At 42.7% G+C, this 19,854-nt stretch overlaps 1 protein-coding gene across 6 annotated transcripts in view; it reads left to right on the forward strand.

Annotated features, from left to right (window-relative positions):
- Positions 1-16,870, forward strand: part of App (amyloid beta precursor protein) — a 217,962-nt gene extending 201,092 nt beyond the window's left edge. For 3 of the 6 annotated variants that reach the window (XM_027412361.2, XM_027412363.2, XM_027412367.2), the window contains 4 exons: positions 1,953-2,006; positions 5,706-5,806; positions 9,539-9,685; positions 15,898-16,870. In XM_027412361.2, coding sequence (XP_027268162.1) covers positions 1,953-2,006; positions 5,706-5,806; positions 9,539-9,685; positions 15,898-15,999 — 404 coding nt within the window. In that variant the 3' untranslated portion in view covers positions 16,000-16,870. The remainder of the gene's footprint in view (positions 1-1,952; positions 2,007-5,705; positions 5,807-9,538; positions 9,686-15,897) is intronic. The other 3 variants (XM_027412362.2, XM_027412366.2, XM_027412368.2) reach the window with 1 other exon arrangement.
- Positions 16,871-19,854: the final 2,984 nt, after the last annotated feature.

A 19,854-nucleotide genomic window follows, 5' to 3' on the forward strand; every position in this document is an offset into this window, starting at 1 on the left:
AAAACAATAGTGGAAGAGGGTTGAAGGAGGAATTGGAATTGAAGCTGAAGGAACGGACTGGATCAAAGCACACTGTATGCATGATCAAAATTCTCAAATCACTAAGAAAAAAAGCAGGTAGGCAGCAAACAATTTTAATACCGTAAACACTGTGTCAGGAAAATTGATCGGAATTCTGTTCTTACCCAGGTTAATGAGTAGCACTTAGAATAATGTCCTTTAGGTTTTATATACACTAATAAATTTTCATTGTTATCATAATAATTGTGGGTTATTGTGAGACCACCTGCTCTACATCCTGCCTTTATGCCACAGACACAGTTGCTTCCGGGGGTCACAGGCACATTTTCTAAGGTGTGACTGTCAGAGTGACTGGAGCTTGTTGTGGTCACACCAGCAACCGCTGCACCATTAAGCCCCTCACCATCAAGACAGTTAAAAAAGTACAGTCAGCCTTCAGCTCACTCCATTTTGCAGGGTCATAAAATCACAGTATATATTTGTGATGGGAAATGAAATATAGAGAAGCTGTAAATGTCATTGTTGAAATAACCAGATATTCAATAAATGTAATCTTACAGTGTGAGGACTCCCTGGAGTAGATGTTTACACCTAATTGGTGCTTACTGCAGTAGGAAGTGCGGGGGTTGTCATTTTCATTTTTCCATAAGAGGAAACAGCCTCCAGTGGCTGTTTGCCCAACCACACCCCTTGTTGATGCTGGGCCTGGCTTTCATCAGTACCACCACCTGCTTCTTTCTGTCCACCACGTTGCCAATCTCTGCCTGGGCAAAGTCAGAACCACTTCTGACTCTTGATGTATCCAAGTCTCTTAATTCGCTCAGAAACACAATTTGTTCATATTATGAAGACAGCTCACTGTCCGTCTGTTCCCTGCCCCTGTTAGTGCGCCATTCAGGATGGATTTGGGTATGTGATCTCTGCTGACTGCTTGGCCTGTGTGCCTCTGTAAGCTGCTGGTCCCAAGGCCTCCGTGAAACTCACCTTGGCTTCCCTCCACTCCTGTGCTCCCATTTCTTTCTCGTTTTTTTACACTTGCCAGACCTGACCCAAGGGACTTCCTCCTCCCTTGACTTCATCTCCCCTTCAGCCACTTGTTAATCCTAAAGGCTCGGGTGTCCTCTCCCTTCCTTATTTCTTCAAAAACCAGTGTCAGCTCAAGGGAGTGTTTTCTGACAGTGAACAGCACCCTGGGAATACTATCGAACTGCGGTCAGGGAATTACCGTACTCAGACGTTGTTTTCTTTGGATCAGCCCCAGAATGCATGCAAAAGAATAACTGTGACTCTCAGCAAATATGAAAGGAAATGGTCTCATTTCACACAATTCAGCTGAATGTCATCTATCCAGATGAAACCTGCCATTTAAAGAGAGAGACAGTGAGAGCACCCGGGTAGCCTCTTCTACCTTCAAACTAAGAAGGGATTTGCTTCACTAAATGGCACATTACATCGTGAGGCTTTGCTCGCCTGATAACTCATATTTGCATTTCCTCTGGCAATTGCATAATCCTTTTGTAGTTAATTAACTGTCAAAGAAGGTAAGATTGGACACTTGTAGAAGGAGGTATCTTCAAGGTTTACTGCTGGGCTGGGTGTAACCTGTTTTATTTCTGATCAAAAGCCAAGAAGCCATTTCTACCATAGCTCCGAGGAACCCCCACCCTGCCATCCTTCTTGGGTGAGTGCTTTTATGAACCAACCAGGAAGAGGCATTGGCACATCGGTGGTGGTGGGCGCTAAGCCTTTTGAAGTGGTACCCCTCCTCGCATCCTTGATGCCCAGGGTTAGCTCGTGAAGGTTCTTTCTCCAGCTGCTCCTTTTCACAACTTGTTTATTGCACATGCTTTCCCCCGCTCTGTGTTCCGAAGCCACGACTTAACCATCTCGATTTGTCTCGTTTGCTCTCTGTCTCTTGCTTCCTGCACCAGTTGAGCCTGTTGATGCCCGCCCCGCTGCCGACCGAGGACTGACCACTCGACCAGGTATCGGATATCGCCCCGTTCCCGCCTCTCCTCTCAGCACTCTGCCCTTCAGCAAACACGCCTCTCTGGATTGCACATGTTACATAATAGAATGAAAACGACTGTAGGCACCCAACTTTTATTTCAAATTCTTTGCTTCTCCTTACGCTTCATTTCCCAACTTCTGCGTGATCTCCTTTTTGCTTCTGGGCTTTGCTTTTGAAACTCAAAATGAGTCTTTTCAAATGTGGGATTCTCTCTCTTGATTTCTTTCCCTTTAATAACTGGAGAGTATGATACGGACCCTGTCTTCAAAGATAGAGGTCCAGGGAGGTGTAGCTTCCAGTGGTGAGTTGGTTCTTGCTACAGGCATCTCCTTTCTTTGCTGGCTAGTACTCATGAGGGTCCTTGAGTGGGCCCAGACTTTGGTTGGTTACCAAAATAGACACGATTTCCTGAAAATACCGCAACTGCTATTTCTCCAGATTCAGGAATACTTTTTGTTCTTTGTGGATTATATATCCTTACTCTCAGCCAGTGGCTAAAATAACACAACAGATGTATATACATAATTTTGCATAGAAGTCTTTTGTTTTTTTTATATTACAAATTTCTTCACTATCAAAATAGACCCTTCTTTTTATACAGTTTCCCAAGATGAAAAAGAACCATGTTTTGACCCTCTGTTCTATGTTTAGCCTCTGGCTAAACTTAGTCTTAAGAGTAATGTCACACCACAAGAGACATAGAACACGCTTGTGTCTACTCCATGCACACCCTCACCCCCACTGGAGTGGCCAGCAAAGTGATTCAGAAACAAGACTGTTAGTGAAATGAAAGATATGTATATTCTAGAGAGCTTTTTTCCAAATGACACGTGCCTTCCCATATTTACTTTTTTTAATGCCCACATCCCATTAAATAGTCAAGAACATTGTTAACCTTCCTTGGGGGCATCAAAAAAGGGTCGTCAGTCTTTGCTTCCTGCTGGAGATACATCCCTAGCAAGACCAGATATGGCCCTGCCCCTCTTCCTGCCAATGAAGTCTCTAGCCTTGGCTACTGCCAGCCATAATCACAGGTAGACTTTGAGTGTCCTTCATATGGTGTCATCATGACCCCCTGCTGTGACTCAACACATCAGCCGAAACTGTGGAGTCACACATTGATAGCTGTTTCATTGATCTGATGAGTCTCTTGTCTCAGGGCTTCTAAAGGGACCTTGAATTGCAGTAAGCTGTACACTGTTTGGGTTCTCTTAATGTCCTCCTTAAAGCCAGTGTCAGTTAGTTAACTTCCAGGGAGCCAGCAATTGGCATTTCCATTCTGCTCAGCCAGCTGGTGAAGCCCAAGGCAGGGGCCAGTAGAGTACGTACCACAGCTAAAAGACTAGCTTGAGCTGGCCTTATCTACAAGAGTTTTGGTTTTTGTTTTTTTTTTTTTTAAATGGCACTACTTGTTTTATCTTCAAAAGATAATATAGTTTTCATCTATAAACATAAAATGTAATATTGACGCTGATTTTATTAAATTCCCATATTGTATAAGGACATGTTATGTTCCTATTGAAAAAAATCAGGCACTGACACATACCACCAGCCATAATATCTTTTTCACTATTTATTTTAACCTAAGATATAAAAGACATTTTCATACACCGCCAAGCAAAAGTAATCTGCTTTGAGAGAAGAGCTAATGGCATTCTTCAGGCCAGGGAAAACCACCCTGAAGTCTTTGCTGTAACAATAGAAGTATGATTCCGTGAAAGATCAATGGAATAAATTCTGTGGAGACTCTGAGAATAAATGATAAGGTCCATGCTTCCAGGAGCCTGAAATATAGTGGGAAAAACACACTTTGCAAATAGAAGACAAAGATACACGAGGGCACACAAAAATGTTTGGGATGAGAGCAGAGAGCACTAAATCAAGGTGAGGCACTAGAGAAGTCTCTGGAAATGAGCTCTCCAGAAAGGGGAGTGTTAGATTTAAAGTACATGGAGTAGCAAGAAAGAAAACAGTTCCATACAGATCAGAGAATATACTAGGCTACTCCTTGTTAGACCTGTATCCTTCAGAAGACAGCCACTGAAGAGATAGAACATAGACACTGACTATGAGGAGGAATCTAGCTAAGCCGTGTTTGTGAGCATGCTACTTTCTTCAAGTGTCTGAGGAGCTGTGTAGGCTCTATCTGTACTTGTAATGAGTCTGCCAAGTATTAGAGTAATACATTCCTGTGTTCTCTATATTGGAATAATACCTCCCTATGTTGCCCATAATGGATTACTATCTCCCTGTGTTTTTTCCATTGGATTAATACCTCCCTATGTTGCCTACATTGGATTAATACCTTCCTATGTTGCACACATGTTTTGATAACTCTGTGCCCGAGTTTTATAAATCCACCACACATTTGACTCTACCAAATTGCTGACTTAGATACCCTTCCCAGGATTGCCCTAGGCCATTGCTTTTGAATAATTATTCTTGTCACTCAAAAGTAAATATAGCAAGGGTGTGAGTTTGGGCTTACTCCTCCCCACCCCCCCCACCCCCCCCACCCCCCCACCCCCCCCCCCCCCCCGCCTCCATTGTTACATCATCCTGATGAAGAGACTGATTTGCTCTCTTTCACATCTGAGAAGCCAGCGTGTTCTAACTTTTAGGATATAATGTTACTGATAAGTCACAACTGTAATGGTGCTTATTTCTGGGCATAGTGACTATCACAGCAACTTCCTCTTCCTAGCATGTTTCCAGGGAAAAATAGACTCTGGAAGACAATAAGAAAACACATTAGCAGGCTTATCACTTGATTAATTAAGCTACCCTCCCATTCTATCCTGTCCCTAACCTTTTCCAGACCTAACAATCCAGTTTTGTGACCCCACAATATATTTTCCTGTTGGTCTCTTTTTAATGGTATTGCTACGGGTATAGAATGTCTGCTAAATTATGTACATGCTAAACAGAAATGAAACACCTTTCCATTTCAATTTCCAAAACATATCCACATTTTAGTTTTAAGCCTCGAATTATTATTGAAATCATGGCATACTGTAGCAGTTGGTCCAAGAGTCGTGCATCCATGTATAGAAAAGGAAGAAAGAGGTAATAAATTCTATTGGTCCCAAAGAAGCATTTTATGCCCTGTGCACTCCTGCTGTATCGTCAGCAGATGAAGCAGTTCTGCATGGTGTGTGTAACTAGAGAGCTAGGCTGCTGAGATAAACAGATTCTATGACTGGCAATGCTTGCTGCACGTAGAAATATCAACATAATTTATCTGAAATTAGAACAGAACTCCAAAGTCACCATTTTGTTCTCCCAGGTCATTAATGTTAATTTCCAAAGCTTTGCATTTTTTTCCCTCTGAAGTAATAAACAAGAAGCCAGTAAAACCTAGTCGACATTTCTTAGGTACAACATTAATTCAGCATCCCAACCAGCATTGAGTTTTCCTTCCTTCACTCCCCCTTTTAATTATAGCATGTGCTTGGCCATAGGAGCATTACAATCAGCTTTCTTTAGCCTTTTTGCTTGATAGGCAGTGGTTAATGGTTTCAATCTAGGATGTCATTTTTCTTGAAGAAACTCCTTAATCTATTTTTCTAAAAGTTCTGGCCTAGAAAGAAATTTTTGGCAGCCTTTGTCCCACTGTGTTACTGGTTAGAGGTAAAATTAATTGATGGTCCTACATACCTTGTGTTTCACATAGGTTCTGGGCTGACAAATATCAAGACGGAAGAGATCTCTGAAGTGAAGATGGATGCAGAGTTCGGACATGATTCAGGATTTGAAGTTCGTCATCAAAAACTGGTATGGAAAAGAATTTACCTCTCCCCAGTGAGTGTGTATCTGAGCAAATGACAGGGAGCACTGCGTCTTCCTGTGCCAAAACTGAAAGGGAAAGCCAAAAACAAAACCAAAATGCTTGCCCAGGTCATCACACAGACATGGGGAAAAGGAGACAGAGCCCTGTGTGTAGTTCTTTCCCACCAGAAGCAGCTGAGTCCAGGTGGAACTTAAATGCCTAACTAATTTCAGTGTTGCAGCCTCATCAGCCTGTGTGTGCACTGTGCTTTCTAGGAAAATGGGTTTTACAGGGTGAACATGTCTATTCCAAATAGCCAAAATGGAAAGCTCCAGAACTTACTTCCTGACCCTTGGCAGGATATCACAAACAAGAAATTTAACACCATGAGTAGAGTAGAGTCAGAGTAGAGTAGAGAAGAGAAGAGAAGAGAAGAGAAGAGAAGAGAAGAGAAGAGAAGAGAAGAGAAGAGAAGAGAAGAGAAGAGAAGGGAAGGGAAAGGTGGAGTATAAAACTATTTAGACTAGGTATAAATTATGTGTAGGAAACGGAAGTGAGTTTTATTTAGATTTGGTTCCAATCTCCAAGGAAACCTCCTTACATAAATACAAAAATTACAGGATCCAGATTTTTGAAGCCCTTTTGGTTATAACTATTCTTCATCTATTACAGTTTTATTTGAAGAGTAAACAGTACTTGTCTCTTTGGAATCTTTCCATGGTGTTTGCTGAACTTCCCATCTACAACTAGAACGTTTCGGTCCTCTGTCCATCTGGTCCACTCCTCCCTCTCATCCCTCCATCTCCCAGTATTCCATTTGTCTTATAAGGGAAAAATAGTGGAGACCCTGTAATGATAAGTCTTTACTCCAGCCGCCCATGTGGGCGGCCAAAATAACACACAGAGACTTACATTAGGTACAAATGCTGCTGCTCAAATGACTAGGATTTCTTATCTGCTAGCTCAGTCTTCATTATCAACCATAATCATAATACTTATCTTATTGAGGACGCCTTCCACTGGTGTCCTCTTCCCGGGATCACATGGTGGCTCCATAGAGAAGAGAGCAGGAGGAAGAGCAAGAGAGTGATTTCCTGCTTATATTCTGAGTCTGACTGCTATGTCACTGCCTGCCTGGGTCCCAAGACTTCTTTACTACATTTCCCAGAATCCTCCTCAACTCCTAGCCCCACCTATCTTGCTTTCCTATTGGCCAATAGTACTTTATTTATAACCAATAAGACAAACACATACACAGAAGGACCTCCCCCATCAGGACCCTGTTAAGGTGGGTGGAGGCAAGAGGTGACCATGACACTTCACCTACCCATTAGTGTCCTTCCTCAAAAACCTTGGGCAAAGGACATAGTCATTTCTTTTAAGACAATGGCAGTTTTCTCCCTGGTGTTAAAATTGGAATGAATAGAAAAGCAAGTATCTGTAGGGGACAGTAAGCCAAGCCTGTTAGAGACTGGCTACAGGTGTGCCTGACCACACCTGTCAGGGCATGGTCAAGGTGAGGTCAGGATGACGTGTGATAGGTTTTTAAGGGGCTGCAAGGCACATGGGAGACCCCTCTCGCTCTGGCCTGCCTGCCTTGCTGTCCCTGGCACGCTCTGGTTTGCGTTTGGCTGGTGTTTATCTGAATAAAGATATCTTAACCTTAGAGACTACGGATCGGCTCTCGTTATAAGTATCTGCTTTGTAGGCAGGCATGTATGTATGTATGTATGTATATATATATAAAGATATGTATATATCTTCTTTGCCCAAAACTCAGGAACTCAATTAAGCCAAATCCCAGATTTTTAGAGTTCCTTCCATGTTACCAGTTATCATAATAAAGGACTTAAGTAAAGAAGACGATTTTCTCATGCATTTGGTGGTGAACCAAAAAGTGGTAATAAAATTTTCATAGAGTAGTACTTGATAAGTTGTCCAGCACCTCTGTCAGGTGGAGGGTGTGTGCCTGCAGTCTGATCCCTTTATGACTCTAAATGTCTTTCCAGTGCTCATAAATAAAGTGTGTAGATCCTAGTATGAATCTCCAAAAGAAAAAGCCTTTATTGTTTGGCTCCTCGCCTCTGAATTACTGTAGCAAATCCAAAGCCAGCTTGGGATTCAGATTTGCATTAGTTTTTTTTTTTTTCAGAAAAGAAAAAGCAGCCAGCCTTCTGAAGCATACATTTCACTGGCGAGTGTATTGCTGTGTCACTTATTGTGAAATGAGGGGCACTCCTGCTCCGGCTGAAGCTAAGAGAGTTACAAACAAACCTGGGGTAACTGCTAAAGGGCTGCGAGTTGGAGCCCAGAGCAGAAGATGAAGGCTCAGAGTCACATTTTCCTGAGCTGGTGTCATAGGCGCCCTTCTCCGTAACGACATGAACTCCTGTAATGCCACAGTGACTAATGGCAACGGCGGCAATTAGGGGCATCAGCTCTCTCTACTGTGCTAGTTGATAAGATAATGTACTATAATTAGGGCAATGAATATTGCAGAATTACAGTATTTCCTTAAAGACATAGGGATATGTCCAGACTCACATTTATTCCTGATTACTTCATTGTACTATCATTAGCTAATTAATGATTTCCTTTAATAAATATGTTGAGCTAGCATATTTGGTTAGCAAGGGGATTAATTATGAACCATTTCTAATTTTGTTGCAGATGCAACATGAGCAACATCCACTCAGAAATTATCAAAAAACAAAAAAAAAAAGAAAGGAAAATTTTATCTGCTCTCCTTTACTGCATCTTTGCAGATTGCAATGGTGATAGATTTAGCGATGAAAATCGGTCATTTGTCTGTCTTGAAGCCGAATGGAAAGGATTATTTAGGGAGCTGTTTTCCCTGACTTACATAATGAATGTGGTATATGGTTGGGAATAGTTGTCATCTCCCCCACACACACCTTTTTTTAATCTACGGTAAGATCATCTCTTATATAACAGGATGATTAAAGTATAGTCTGTATCTGTTATTCCACCTAAGTAGACAAAGCTGAAAAAATAATTGTTTGCTTTTGTAAAAAGCATAGAGGACATATATATGATATATATGCATACAGATCAGAGAATTTATCACAGTGAATACATTTCTTCTTTGTGATGCTCTCAGAATTCTTTTTATGTTTGATATAAACAACCAGAGTAAAGCAGTCAATTTTGGTTTCTAGGCACAACGTAACAGAGTGTGAGCTGTTTGTAACTCTAAGAGCCTCTTTGCCTATACTACTTCCCTTCAAAAACATGGCACTTTTAGAGTATGCATCCCGTGGTTAACTGAATCTAACTAAATTATCATGCTATGAAGTAGGTCACTGGGCTGTCCTGTTCCCTCTGATTAATTCCTGTGTTTCAGGGTATTTACTGATGTATATAGAACATGTCCCTTCAAGGAAATGGAACATGCAGTTTGAATACTAGCTAAGGCAGAGCCACCTGTTGTGGGAAGGAAAGTGCTCACCTGTGTCCAGAACTAAGATGGGCACCTCTGTGATTTTTACCAAATGCTTCCCTGTCAAAGGATTTCAAGTCCCTGCAGACCTCTCTTTTGAGATGCACTGTTGAAATGGACTTCTCAGAACCTGGGAAGCCATGTGTTGCTCATTCCCCTGGAGAGTAGGATGCTCATTGCTACGGACCTGACTGAGCTACGGCAGAAGGTCCTCTGAAACTTTTCTACTTCCCGTGTCTCCTGCACTTACAGTCCTTTTCCTTGGCTTGTTTTCAAGGTGTTCTTTGCAGAAGATGTGGGTTCAAACAAAGGCGCCATCATTGGACTCATGGTGGGCGGCGTTGTCATAGCAACTGTGATTGTCATCACCTTGGTGATGCTGAAGAAGAAACAGTACACATCCATCCATCATGGCGTGGTGGAGGTAGGTAAACTTGGAGGCATGTCTGCAAGGGTGAGTAAAAGGAAGGAAGTCCAGGCAGGGAAAAAAATGAACACTGGCCTAAGGACCACTTGGAGAAAACAGTATCCCCTCCATGGTGCTCAGGTTACAGCTGTTTTCTTACTGTGGTTTTCATCCATTCTGGGTTACTGTGAATTTTATGAACACTCAATAACATTTTGGGTTGTTACTTTAACATAATTTGTATTGAAATTAACCAAAATAAGACTAAATGTGATACTCAACTTTAAGGGGGAAAAAAAGTATGCTTTTCCTTTTATAACAAAAACAGGAACAAAAGTCAGAAATTAAAAAGGGTGGGTGTCTGCTTTTAAAAAAAAGAGTAATAAAACCTAGACAGTCATTGCTGGGCTTTTTTGTTTTTTGTTTGGGTCCTTAAGTAATCTGACCTCTGAGTAGAACCAGGTAATGATAAATAATTTTACTAATTAGTCATTACCAATTTTCAGGAATGACTCTTCTATTAATTGTTAGAAGTGACATTGGAGCCAACAGCTCAGTGAAGCATGCCTTATTGCCCTTGGTGTGCTAGTCAGTATTATCCTGGACCTCCATCTGAACAAACATCTTAGTTTCAAGGTGCTAGTGAAGAAGCATTGGGACTGGAAAGAATGGACCCATAAGGCCCCCAAACTGCAAATGTGCTAGACTTAGTCTTTCTGCCCCTAGGCCAGCCGAGCAGGGATGGTTAGCTCAGAAGGCAATGTATGTCATCAAAAAGTACAGGGCACAGGGCTCCAATGCAACGCCTTCCACTCCTGAAGTGTGGAAGAAAGAGCAAAAGGCTGCTGGAAATAGTCTAGATTTTCACTTGGTTCCCTCTAGACTCTTTTTGTCCTGGAGAAGGATGCTGAGGAGGGTCTGAAATCTCCCTCTTTCTCTTTGATAGCCTGTGTTTTTGTCCAGCTCTGTATTGAGTCTGCATTTGGCCAGAGGGTTGAAATAGAACTTACTTGTACTGTTGTCCCCATTCCCTTACCTTGGGGAGGTGTCATCACTCAACCTGGGGCGTCAGTAGTGAGATACACTGCCCTGGGCTTCAGAGAGCCCTTATCTAGTGCCTACAGTGTGCATTGCACGTGTGCTAGCCTCCCCTACCTGACTTAGGGGGTCTGCTCACACTCAGGGTCTCCACAGACAACCGTAGAGCCAAATTCTTTAGGGAAAAGAGTGCATCTGAGCATGAATAGCTTAAGCTTATTCCCTGAATAATCGCTATAGCAACTCTTCGCATTCAGATTGTATTTGGAATTATAAGTCATAGTCATCTCAGGTGCATAAAGAGTGCAGGGGAATGTGTGTAGGTTATATGCAAATACCACGCTTTATTGAGTAAGGAACTTCGTCTGCATCCTTCCTTTGGTTTTGGAGCTGATCTCCTGTGTCTGTTGAAGGAACCCTACATGTGGAAATAGCATTATTCCTAACTCTGGTTAATTTTCTTCATGAGTGAGTAGACCTGCCTCAGTAAGAACAAAAATGAGTAATGAATGGATCCAGTGTCCTGGTAACTCAAGACAACACCACTGTATTTCACTCCACTGGGGCATGATGGGAGCACGTGTTTCCAGAACAGTTCTTGTTCTTCCAATGAAAGACTCCCATAGGTCACAGAGATAGCAAGCCCAGGAAAATCATGGAGGGAGATATGGACATGCAAACAAGCCTAGTGTTTCTTATTGATACCGTAGACAGCCATCAGAAATGAGCACTTGGTTTTAGTTTTGGGTGTTTTTTTTTTTTTAATAAATAAATATTGACTTAATGATTTGCTTAGCATGATGCCAAAGATTTATTCTTCCAGGTTTGTTTCCTGATTTGGTAGCTGACACTAAGCATGACATTACAGTCCTGAGTATATTGTTTCCTGAATACGTCTGCAATTTCAGTCTGTTATTAGCAACAGTATCTTTGCCCCACCCCCTTTACCCACCTCTGCTCCCGTTTTAAATGGTTCTGCACTGATGTTCATTGTCAGGGATGTTGAAAATATATGTATGTACTGTAGACTTTCAGCACTCCCAGAGAGACACTTCACCTTCAAATAAGGTGAAGCCGTATCTGTTTATTATCGAATGTAAAGGGGGTGTGTCTTTCCCGCCTCTGATGAAGACTGCACTCTCCCTGCCCCCCATACCCTCAGTCATTTCCTGAATGACCCAAATAAGAAAAGTTGCTTGTTTAGCTTTTCATGCAGTCATAACATATGACCTTTCTCCTGAGGAATGTGTTGTCATGCTGGTGACGTCATAAAAGCATGACCTTAAAGGTCCTTTCTCCCTGGGAAGATGGGTGCAGAGGCCGTGAACTTGGTGTGCCAGATCAGCCAGAGACAGTTGAGGTTAAATAAGAAGCCAAACTTCTGTTTTATGGATGGCTTCCAGGCAGCAGTGAGAGCAGGAACTGGAAGGGGGAAAGAAAGCATCCAAGATGATTTAAAGGGCTAAGCAAGGAGGTCCTGAGCCCACCTGCAGTTTCTTAATCCTGGCTACGAATGAAACTAAGCTACCTGCACAGATGGAATCATAATTACAAAAGGAAGCATGCTCAGGGTTGAACAGAAAATCAGAGTAGGAAAGGGCACGGCCAGAGGGTAAGATTTCTAAGTTGGGCGTAGGCAGATATCTGTGAGTTCATGGCCAGCCTGGTCTACAACGCAAGTTCCGGGACAGCCCAGCCGGAGCTGTTACACAAAGAAACTCTGTTTAGGTCAATGATGGAGTGCTTGCCTGGCATGCACTGGCTTCAACCCTCAGCACATTGATTTTACTTCTTAAAGCTGTCTGGGCTGAATGGGCTCAGCTCTTTACATTGTCATCATCTCCATTGGCCATTGAAGCCACCTGCTGTGCTGTGCAAAGGCTTGGGTGTGGGAAAGACAGAGTCCCATACCTGAAGCCAGGCTGACTGATGATCAAATCCTCTGTTGTTCAATCCAGACATCACGGGAGAGATTATACATTAGCGGGATGCCCATGGTTTCTTCTCCAACAAGGGGCTGTTCCTTCCCCTGGAAGAGTAGATTCTGTCCCCCATCCCATGCTGTCCCCGCATTCCTTCTAGAACTCTCCATGCCACACCTAGTCATAAAGGGATTAGCACAGTCCTCGAGGTAGCTTTGACAGTGAGGAAGGGATTGAGGGCCCTTGCTCTGAGGAAGTCTCACCCTTGCTCTCTGTTGAGCCTGTTGAGCCGGAGGTTTCTCCACAGACATGAATATTCACTTCCAGCATTCAAGAGGATTGGAGATTAAAAGGTGCCATTCCGACACCTCTCCTCGGGTGCCATTTGTAAAAGCAATCCCTTGAGAAGCTCAGAGCCCTGTAAACACTGAGGGCCAAGCTGCCCCATGGCAGGGATCTCGAACACCTCTGCTTCCCAGCAGCAAAGGGCACCGAGGATTAGCACATCAAAGAAACCAAGACAAGACTGAATTGAGATGCCAGGGCTGAGCCAGCTCTGAGCCTGGGTCTCTGGTGGGGTTCCCCTGAGCATTTGTTTTGGAGTTTGAAGAGATAAAAGTAAATAACAGTATTAAACAGGCAGGTGCTCTGCTGTTCTTGGGAAATGCAAGTGACTGTTGACAGGTAGCAGAGGTTTGCTGCTTCTCCTCAAGGTATATATTCTAACACACGGACGGCTGTTGTGTATATTTGCCTACTTTAAGAAACAGCAGTCGTGCTTGATCTCTGAAGCAAGATTTTTTTTTTAACTCCCTTCTTTGGAATCTCAATTATGGGGTAACACAAAGGGAGGGGGGAATGCCCAAGTTCAAATGGCATATTATTGCAGACAGTCCGGTCCCTAGCAAGCAGACCGGGAGAGTGACCAAATGCTCACACTTCGGGAATTAATCTGTACAGATAAACCGTTTCAGCTGGCAAGCCTGTGGCCAATTACACAGTTGCCAATTAAATCAAGGTGACCTCATTTGTTGACAACAGCACAGATCACAGGAAACGAGAGGAGATGGGAAAAACACCTGTGTGTTTGTCCCAAAGGGCAATGATGCTGAGCACCCATTTGAACAGTGTTGTCTGAACGCTGGCTCTTAGGTAGCACTTGTTCTAGGAGGAAATGCCCAGAGCTGTCACTGGACTAACCCGGGGACAGGACTGCAGGCAACTCTCACAGGAGGGAAGATGAGAACAGCTCCCATCAGGATACCACCTCCTGACGATGGGAGGAGCCTGGGGCAATAAGCAGAAGGAACTGTCCTGTGGGCAGAGAGAGCATGGAAGCTTCTGTTTCCACTGCATGGTGACTGTATCATGAAGTCTGTCTCCTGCCCAGGCTAAAGAGTCGCTGTGAGGGTCACACAGTGGCTGTGAAGGGATTTATGTCTGCAAGGCTCTCCATCTGAGGTACTTCTTAGGTGGGACTAGTCATGACCTATCTATATAGGTCTATCCATACACCTGGTCGCTCAATGCTGACACCGTGAGCTCTACGGCTTTTTGTTTTCTGGGGGGTTTGTTTTGTTTGGCTTTGGTTTTGGTTTTTGGTTTTTTTGTTGTTATTGTTTTCCTGCATTGGGGTTTAGGAGCCACCACTGCAATGAGACAGCCATGCTGAATCCAAACTGTGCCACATTGGGGGTATCAGAAAGGAAAACACTGGGTAAATTGTCAGATGTTCCTTGGCAATGCTTAGCCATGGTAAATGGGGTCCTACTGAGGTTGCAAGGTCAGTTCAGCCCTGGACAGAGTAAGAAGGATGCCTTTGAAATACAGCCCCTAGAATATGCCTTAACTTTCCCGGGGAAAAGACGCTTTATTCTGTGTGCATCTGAGCAGGTTCTCTTCATCTTCTAGTGGTTCTGCAGAGGCTGAGCTCTTATTAATTCAGCAGACTGAAGCAAGCACCTCCCCTTCTCACTGGGAGAGGTGGTGCAAATATAGAAACAAGAACAGCCATGAGCCACCGTAAAGAGATAAGTGCCCTGCACAGTCTTCGGAGACTGTCAGCCTGCATGGCTCTTCGTGAAAATGGCTGAGGGAGAGCATGTTTATAATGCTGACCTGATCCAACAGGCAAACCCTGAAGTAGTAACAGAATCCCTGTGATGACTTAGCTGGCTGTAGTTCCTATGTATCTTAGGGTTCAGGGAAGTGTGTGTCTTTGTGTGTGTGTGTGTCTTTGTGGGTGTGTGTCTGTCTGTGTGTTTGTCTGTGTTTGTGTGTGTGTGTCTGTGTGTGTGTGTGTGTGTCTGTGTATGTATGTGTGTGTGTCTGTGTGTGTGTGTCTGTGTCTGTATGTGTGTGTATCTGTGTATGTTTGTGTGTCTGAATCTGTGTTGTGTGTCTGTGTGTGTATGTGTGTGTGTCTGTCTGTCTGTCTGTCTGTCTCCATGAATACAGGTCTGGCCCTGAATCCAACCCCCAGTATGGCAAATTATATATGTGTAAGTATTTTAGAGAGACATATATGTGTATAAAACATGTGTTTTATATATAGCATGTAAGTCAGCATGTCTCTACATAGCTTTCCTTTTATACATGTTACCACTTTAATCAATAGGTTCTCAGAAGTCCCTAACATTTCTACAAATATAAAAGCATATTGAAATGATAGAAGATACTTGGAACCCCAGAGAGCTGAGTATTATACTCTGCCCAGTTCTAAGTGTCACAGTGAGCTCTGTGTGAAGCTCTCTCTAGCTTGCCACCCCATGTCTTCAGTGTTAGCTATTTGTTTCAGCCAATGGGCCTGCGCAAACCATCAAGATTTTCAGCACCACCTAGTGGCTAGATGTTGCATCGGCATAAGCCATGGACACTCTACTGTGTAATGTCAGAAATTGGAGGATAAAGATAATAAAACCATGAATGTTAAGCCAGGCAGTGCTGGCGTATGCCTTTGATCCTAGCACTCAGGAGGCAGAGGCAGGCGGATCTCTGTGAGCTCGAGGCCAGCCTGGTCTACAAAGTTACAGAAAAACCCTGTCTGGAAAAACAAAGAAAAAAAAAAAAAAAAAAAGGCGTGGATGTTATGCACTTTGGGAAAAGAAAACCCCGCAGACTATGTCCTATTACTGCCCAGTAGTACCGCGCTCCCTTACAGGGCCGGTGTGTTTTAAACTCGAGTCTCATGCCTGCTTTCTAGGTTGATGCTGCCGGGCTCCCTCACAGGGCCGGTGTGTTTTAAACTCGAGTCTCATGCCTGCTTTCTAGGTTGATGCTGCCGTGACCCCGGAGGAGCGCCACCTCTCAAAGATGCAGCAGAACGGATATGAGAATCCTACCTATAAGTTCTTTGAGCAGATGCAGAACTAGACAACCGCCACAGCAGCAGCCTCCGAACTTGGACAGCAAAACCATTGCTTCACTACCCATCGGTGTTCATTTATAAAATAACGTGGAAAGAAACAAGCCCTTCTGGTTTATTATTTACTCATCATCGCCTTTTGACAGCCGTGCTGTAACACAAGTAGATGCCTGAACTTGAATTAATATACAAATCAGTAATGTATTCTCTCTTTCTCTCTTTATATTCTGGTCTCTACACTACATTATTAATGGGTTTTGTGTACTGTAAAAAAAAAATTAGCTGTATCAAACTAGTGCATGAATAGATTCTCTCCTGATTATTTATCACACACATAGCCCCATAGCCCGTTGTATATTATTCTTGTGGTTTGTGACACAATTAACTCCTACTTGAAATACGCTTTAAAAATCGATGGGGGATGCTTCGTGTGAACGTGGGCATTTAGCTGCTTCTCTGTCTAAGTGTTCTTTTCCCGATCACTATGCATTTTAAACATTGTTGAGTATTCCAAATGATTTAGGAAAATTTTTCCATGATTGCATTTACTGTACAGATTGCTGCCTCTGCTCTGTTTGTGGCATAGGGTGCGAGGATACACATTGATTTCTTTGTGCCTGTTTTATGTGCACACATTAGGCATTGAGAATTTGAACTTTTTTTTTTTGTCCATGTACCTTTGGATCTTTGATTAAAAAAAAAAAATCCCTGTCATCGTCAGCACTTTTACGGGTGGGGGGAGGGAGTGTTCTGCTGGTCTCAAATCACCAAGAATTCTCCAAAAATAATTTTCTGCAGGATGATTGTACAGAATCATTGCTTATGCCATGATAGCTTTCTACACTGTATTACATAAATAAATTAAATAAAATAACTCCAGGCAAGACTTTTTTTTTTAACGGTGATTGTGGACATTGAGTGGGGAAAGTAGTGGGGGAAAGAGGCAGGTTCCTTGTATCTCTAGTCTAAAACACTTTAACAATGCTGAAGAAAATGAAAACGGGGTGGGGGAGGAAAAGAGTAGAGAGGGCATCCGGAGGCAACTCCTCTAAGCATTCTACAGTTTGTATAAAATAGAGTTTTCATGTGGATAAATGTGCTGTTGGAGGGGCACCATTGTACTGGTGTGGTTCGATGGTAAGAGCTGATTATTTAGTGCTCTAGATGTGTGAAAATCCATTCACACCTACGTGTGAGCCTGAAAAGGAAATTGTGGGGAACACAGTTCTCAGTGCTGGTAAAATATTTCATAAGCCTGATTGATGGTCCTTACTGTTTTAAAAGGCTGTGCTGCACCATCTTGGTGGTCATGTTCCCAATGTGAGACACAAAAACAAAGAGAAAAGTTGTAGAGAAATAAACCTTTTATTTTATTTTATTTCAAGGTAGGGTCTCAAGTATTACAATCTAGCCTCAAACTCATGTAGCCAAGGATGGCCTTAAACTCCTGATCGTCCTGCCTCCACCTTCCAAGTGCTAGGACTACAGCGTGCACCATTGTGCCCCATAAGTGGGGTGCTGGGATTTGAATCCAGGGCTCCCTATATGCTAGGTAAGTTCTCTACCAAGTGAGATACATCCTCAGCCCTAGAAAGATGCTTAAAGCTACCTCTACAGCAAGGTCCGGACCTACCCACTACCCACAGTTTGTGGAGAGTCATTCGCATTCATGGGGATCTGAGCATTGTAGGACATTTACCAGCTTCTGCCCAATGCCAACCAGAAATGTCTCCTGAGCTATACAACGTCTCACATGCCTGTGATTCCAGGACTTGGGTGGGAGGCAAGAGACTAAGGCCTGCCTGGACAATAGAGTGAGAGCCTGTCTCAAGAAGTTAGACAACAAAAGTATTTCCAGCAGACATTTCCCAATTGGGGGGGCGGGGATCAAGTGTCCAGATCCTGCCAAACATCTCTTAAGAAAACAAGCTGCAAACCACTGATCTATAAACTGTTTTATAGCATTTATTTTATGTGTGGTGTGTTATGTATGCTGCAATGCACTTACGAATTTCAGAGGACAACTTGCTGGGAAACCTGCTCTCTCCACTATGTATTCTGGGAATCAAACTCAAGTCATCAGGCTGGGCAACAAGCATCTTTACCCACTGAACCATCTTGCCAGCCCTGATCTACAGTTTAGTGGTCTAGGCACACAATCAATCTTGTATAGAAAATGCTTATCTATATTCCAGCTGCTGCAACAAGAAATAATATCCAAAGACTAGATTTCTTAAACCTCCCATTTTTCTAGTCCTACTACCTAGAAATGAGATTGGGATGGTGTTGTTTTGGTTCTAGATGGGCCTTCTTCCTAGCTTCTTCCCTGAAAATCTCCAGTCTTTCATCATTCTTGGATGCTAAGTCCATCCTGAGACCTGACCTGATCTAAACCTAGTCACTTCCCAATGGTCCCGTCCACATATCATAGTTGAGACCTGGGGTTTCAAAGTGGCTTTAGATCTGAGTGCTCTTACAAATGTTGTTTCTTTGTTGTCCTGTGTCTCATGAACATAAGAATCAGCCAAGCTCTGGTAACAGTGGCACAAAGCTTGTGAGAGTAACCAACCAACAACTGAAGATCCACTCTATGAGGTGTAACCCAATCCTGACACTGCTTGGGCAACCAAGAACCAGAGACTAGATTGCCTTGGGACCTAAGGGAAAGCCAAATAATACTGATCTTTAAAAAAGGAAAAGAAAATAGTTTTAAGGAATTAGCCAGGTTCATTTTAGCTTTACATCACAATATTTTAAACTAAAACTTCTCCATTTCAGTACACCACTATAGTGTGGACAAACTCAGCTAAAATTCACCCAACTATAAGTTATTTTCACCAAAAAAAATCTCAGATCTCCTTTTTCCGTTGAGAACAGTTAAGCATGAGTATTGTATGATAATACACAGGACAAATTGAAATGCCGTAGGCTAACCCTAATATAGCATGCGGTTCTGCTGATGTCAATGAAACTTAACTCTCAAATATGGCTGTACTGACCATAAGTTTTAGTTTAAATATTTTTTTCAGAGCTGCAATCTAGAAGTACTGTGTGACCTTTCCTGGGGAAACATAAACAATCACCTCTACCCCAGATAGATTATCAACCACAAAGAAATAATTCCACCGGAAGTCTAGCTGAGCAAACCCTTGAATTTATTGGGATTACTGGCAGGAATATGGATGAAGGAGCATGACTGACTCAAAAACAGCTGCAGCAACAAAAAGGCCACCCCACACTCTGGGAAAGATAAAACCCCACAGCTCTCTGCAGGCTCCTCTCTCCCAAGCAGTCTGCTTATCTGACCTTGAGGAGGGAGGGGCTTTGTGAGTATTATTTCAGGAACTTGCTGAGATTTGTAGTCATTGAGTTCCTGAGTCTAAAGGAACCTCCAGGACAGGTTTTTCATCTTGATGGTACACAGTGGGGTGCTGGAGCAGGGACTTTGGTGCCAATAGCAGGTTGAATGACAAACAGCTTTACTTTCTCAGAATAGCTTTCTCAGAATAGCTTTACTTTGTATTTATCTCCTGTTAGGTTAAATACTGTCGCGTGTTCAAAGGCTATTTTACATTTCAGATTTTTCTGTTTATTTCTTTTGTATTAAAACTTAATGTCTATGTTAGTGTTCACTTTCCAAACCTTCTGTCTCGCTTTACCACCTACATAGTAATTTTTTGTCTACCTTTTTTATTTTTAGCTGATCCATCCTATTGACATAACTTCTTTGTTGACTGCTAATTCAGTTCAATCCTATGGTGGTATCACTAAGTATATTACTATGCCTCACTATAAATAGCAGGAATCTTCTGGCATTGCAAACAATTGTCTTCTGGAAACTTAAAATCTGAAGTCTTCTAAGA

The sequence above is a fragment of the Cricetulus griseus genome, chromosome 4, assembly GCF_003668045.3.
Source record: "Cricetulus griseus strain 17A/GY chromosome 4, alternate assembly CriGri-PICRH-1.0, whole genome shotgun sequence".
Taxonomy (NCBI): Eukaryota; Metazoa; Chordata; class Mammalia; order Rodentia; family Cricetidae; genus Cricetulus; species Cricetulus griseus.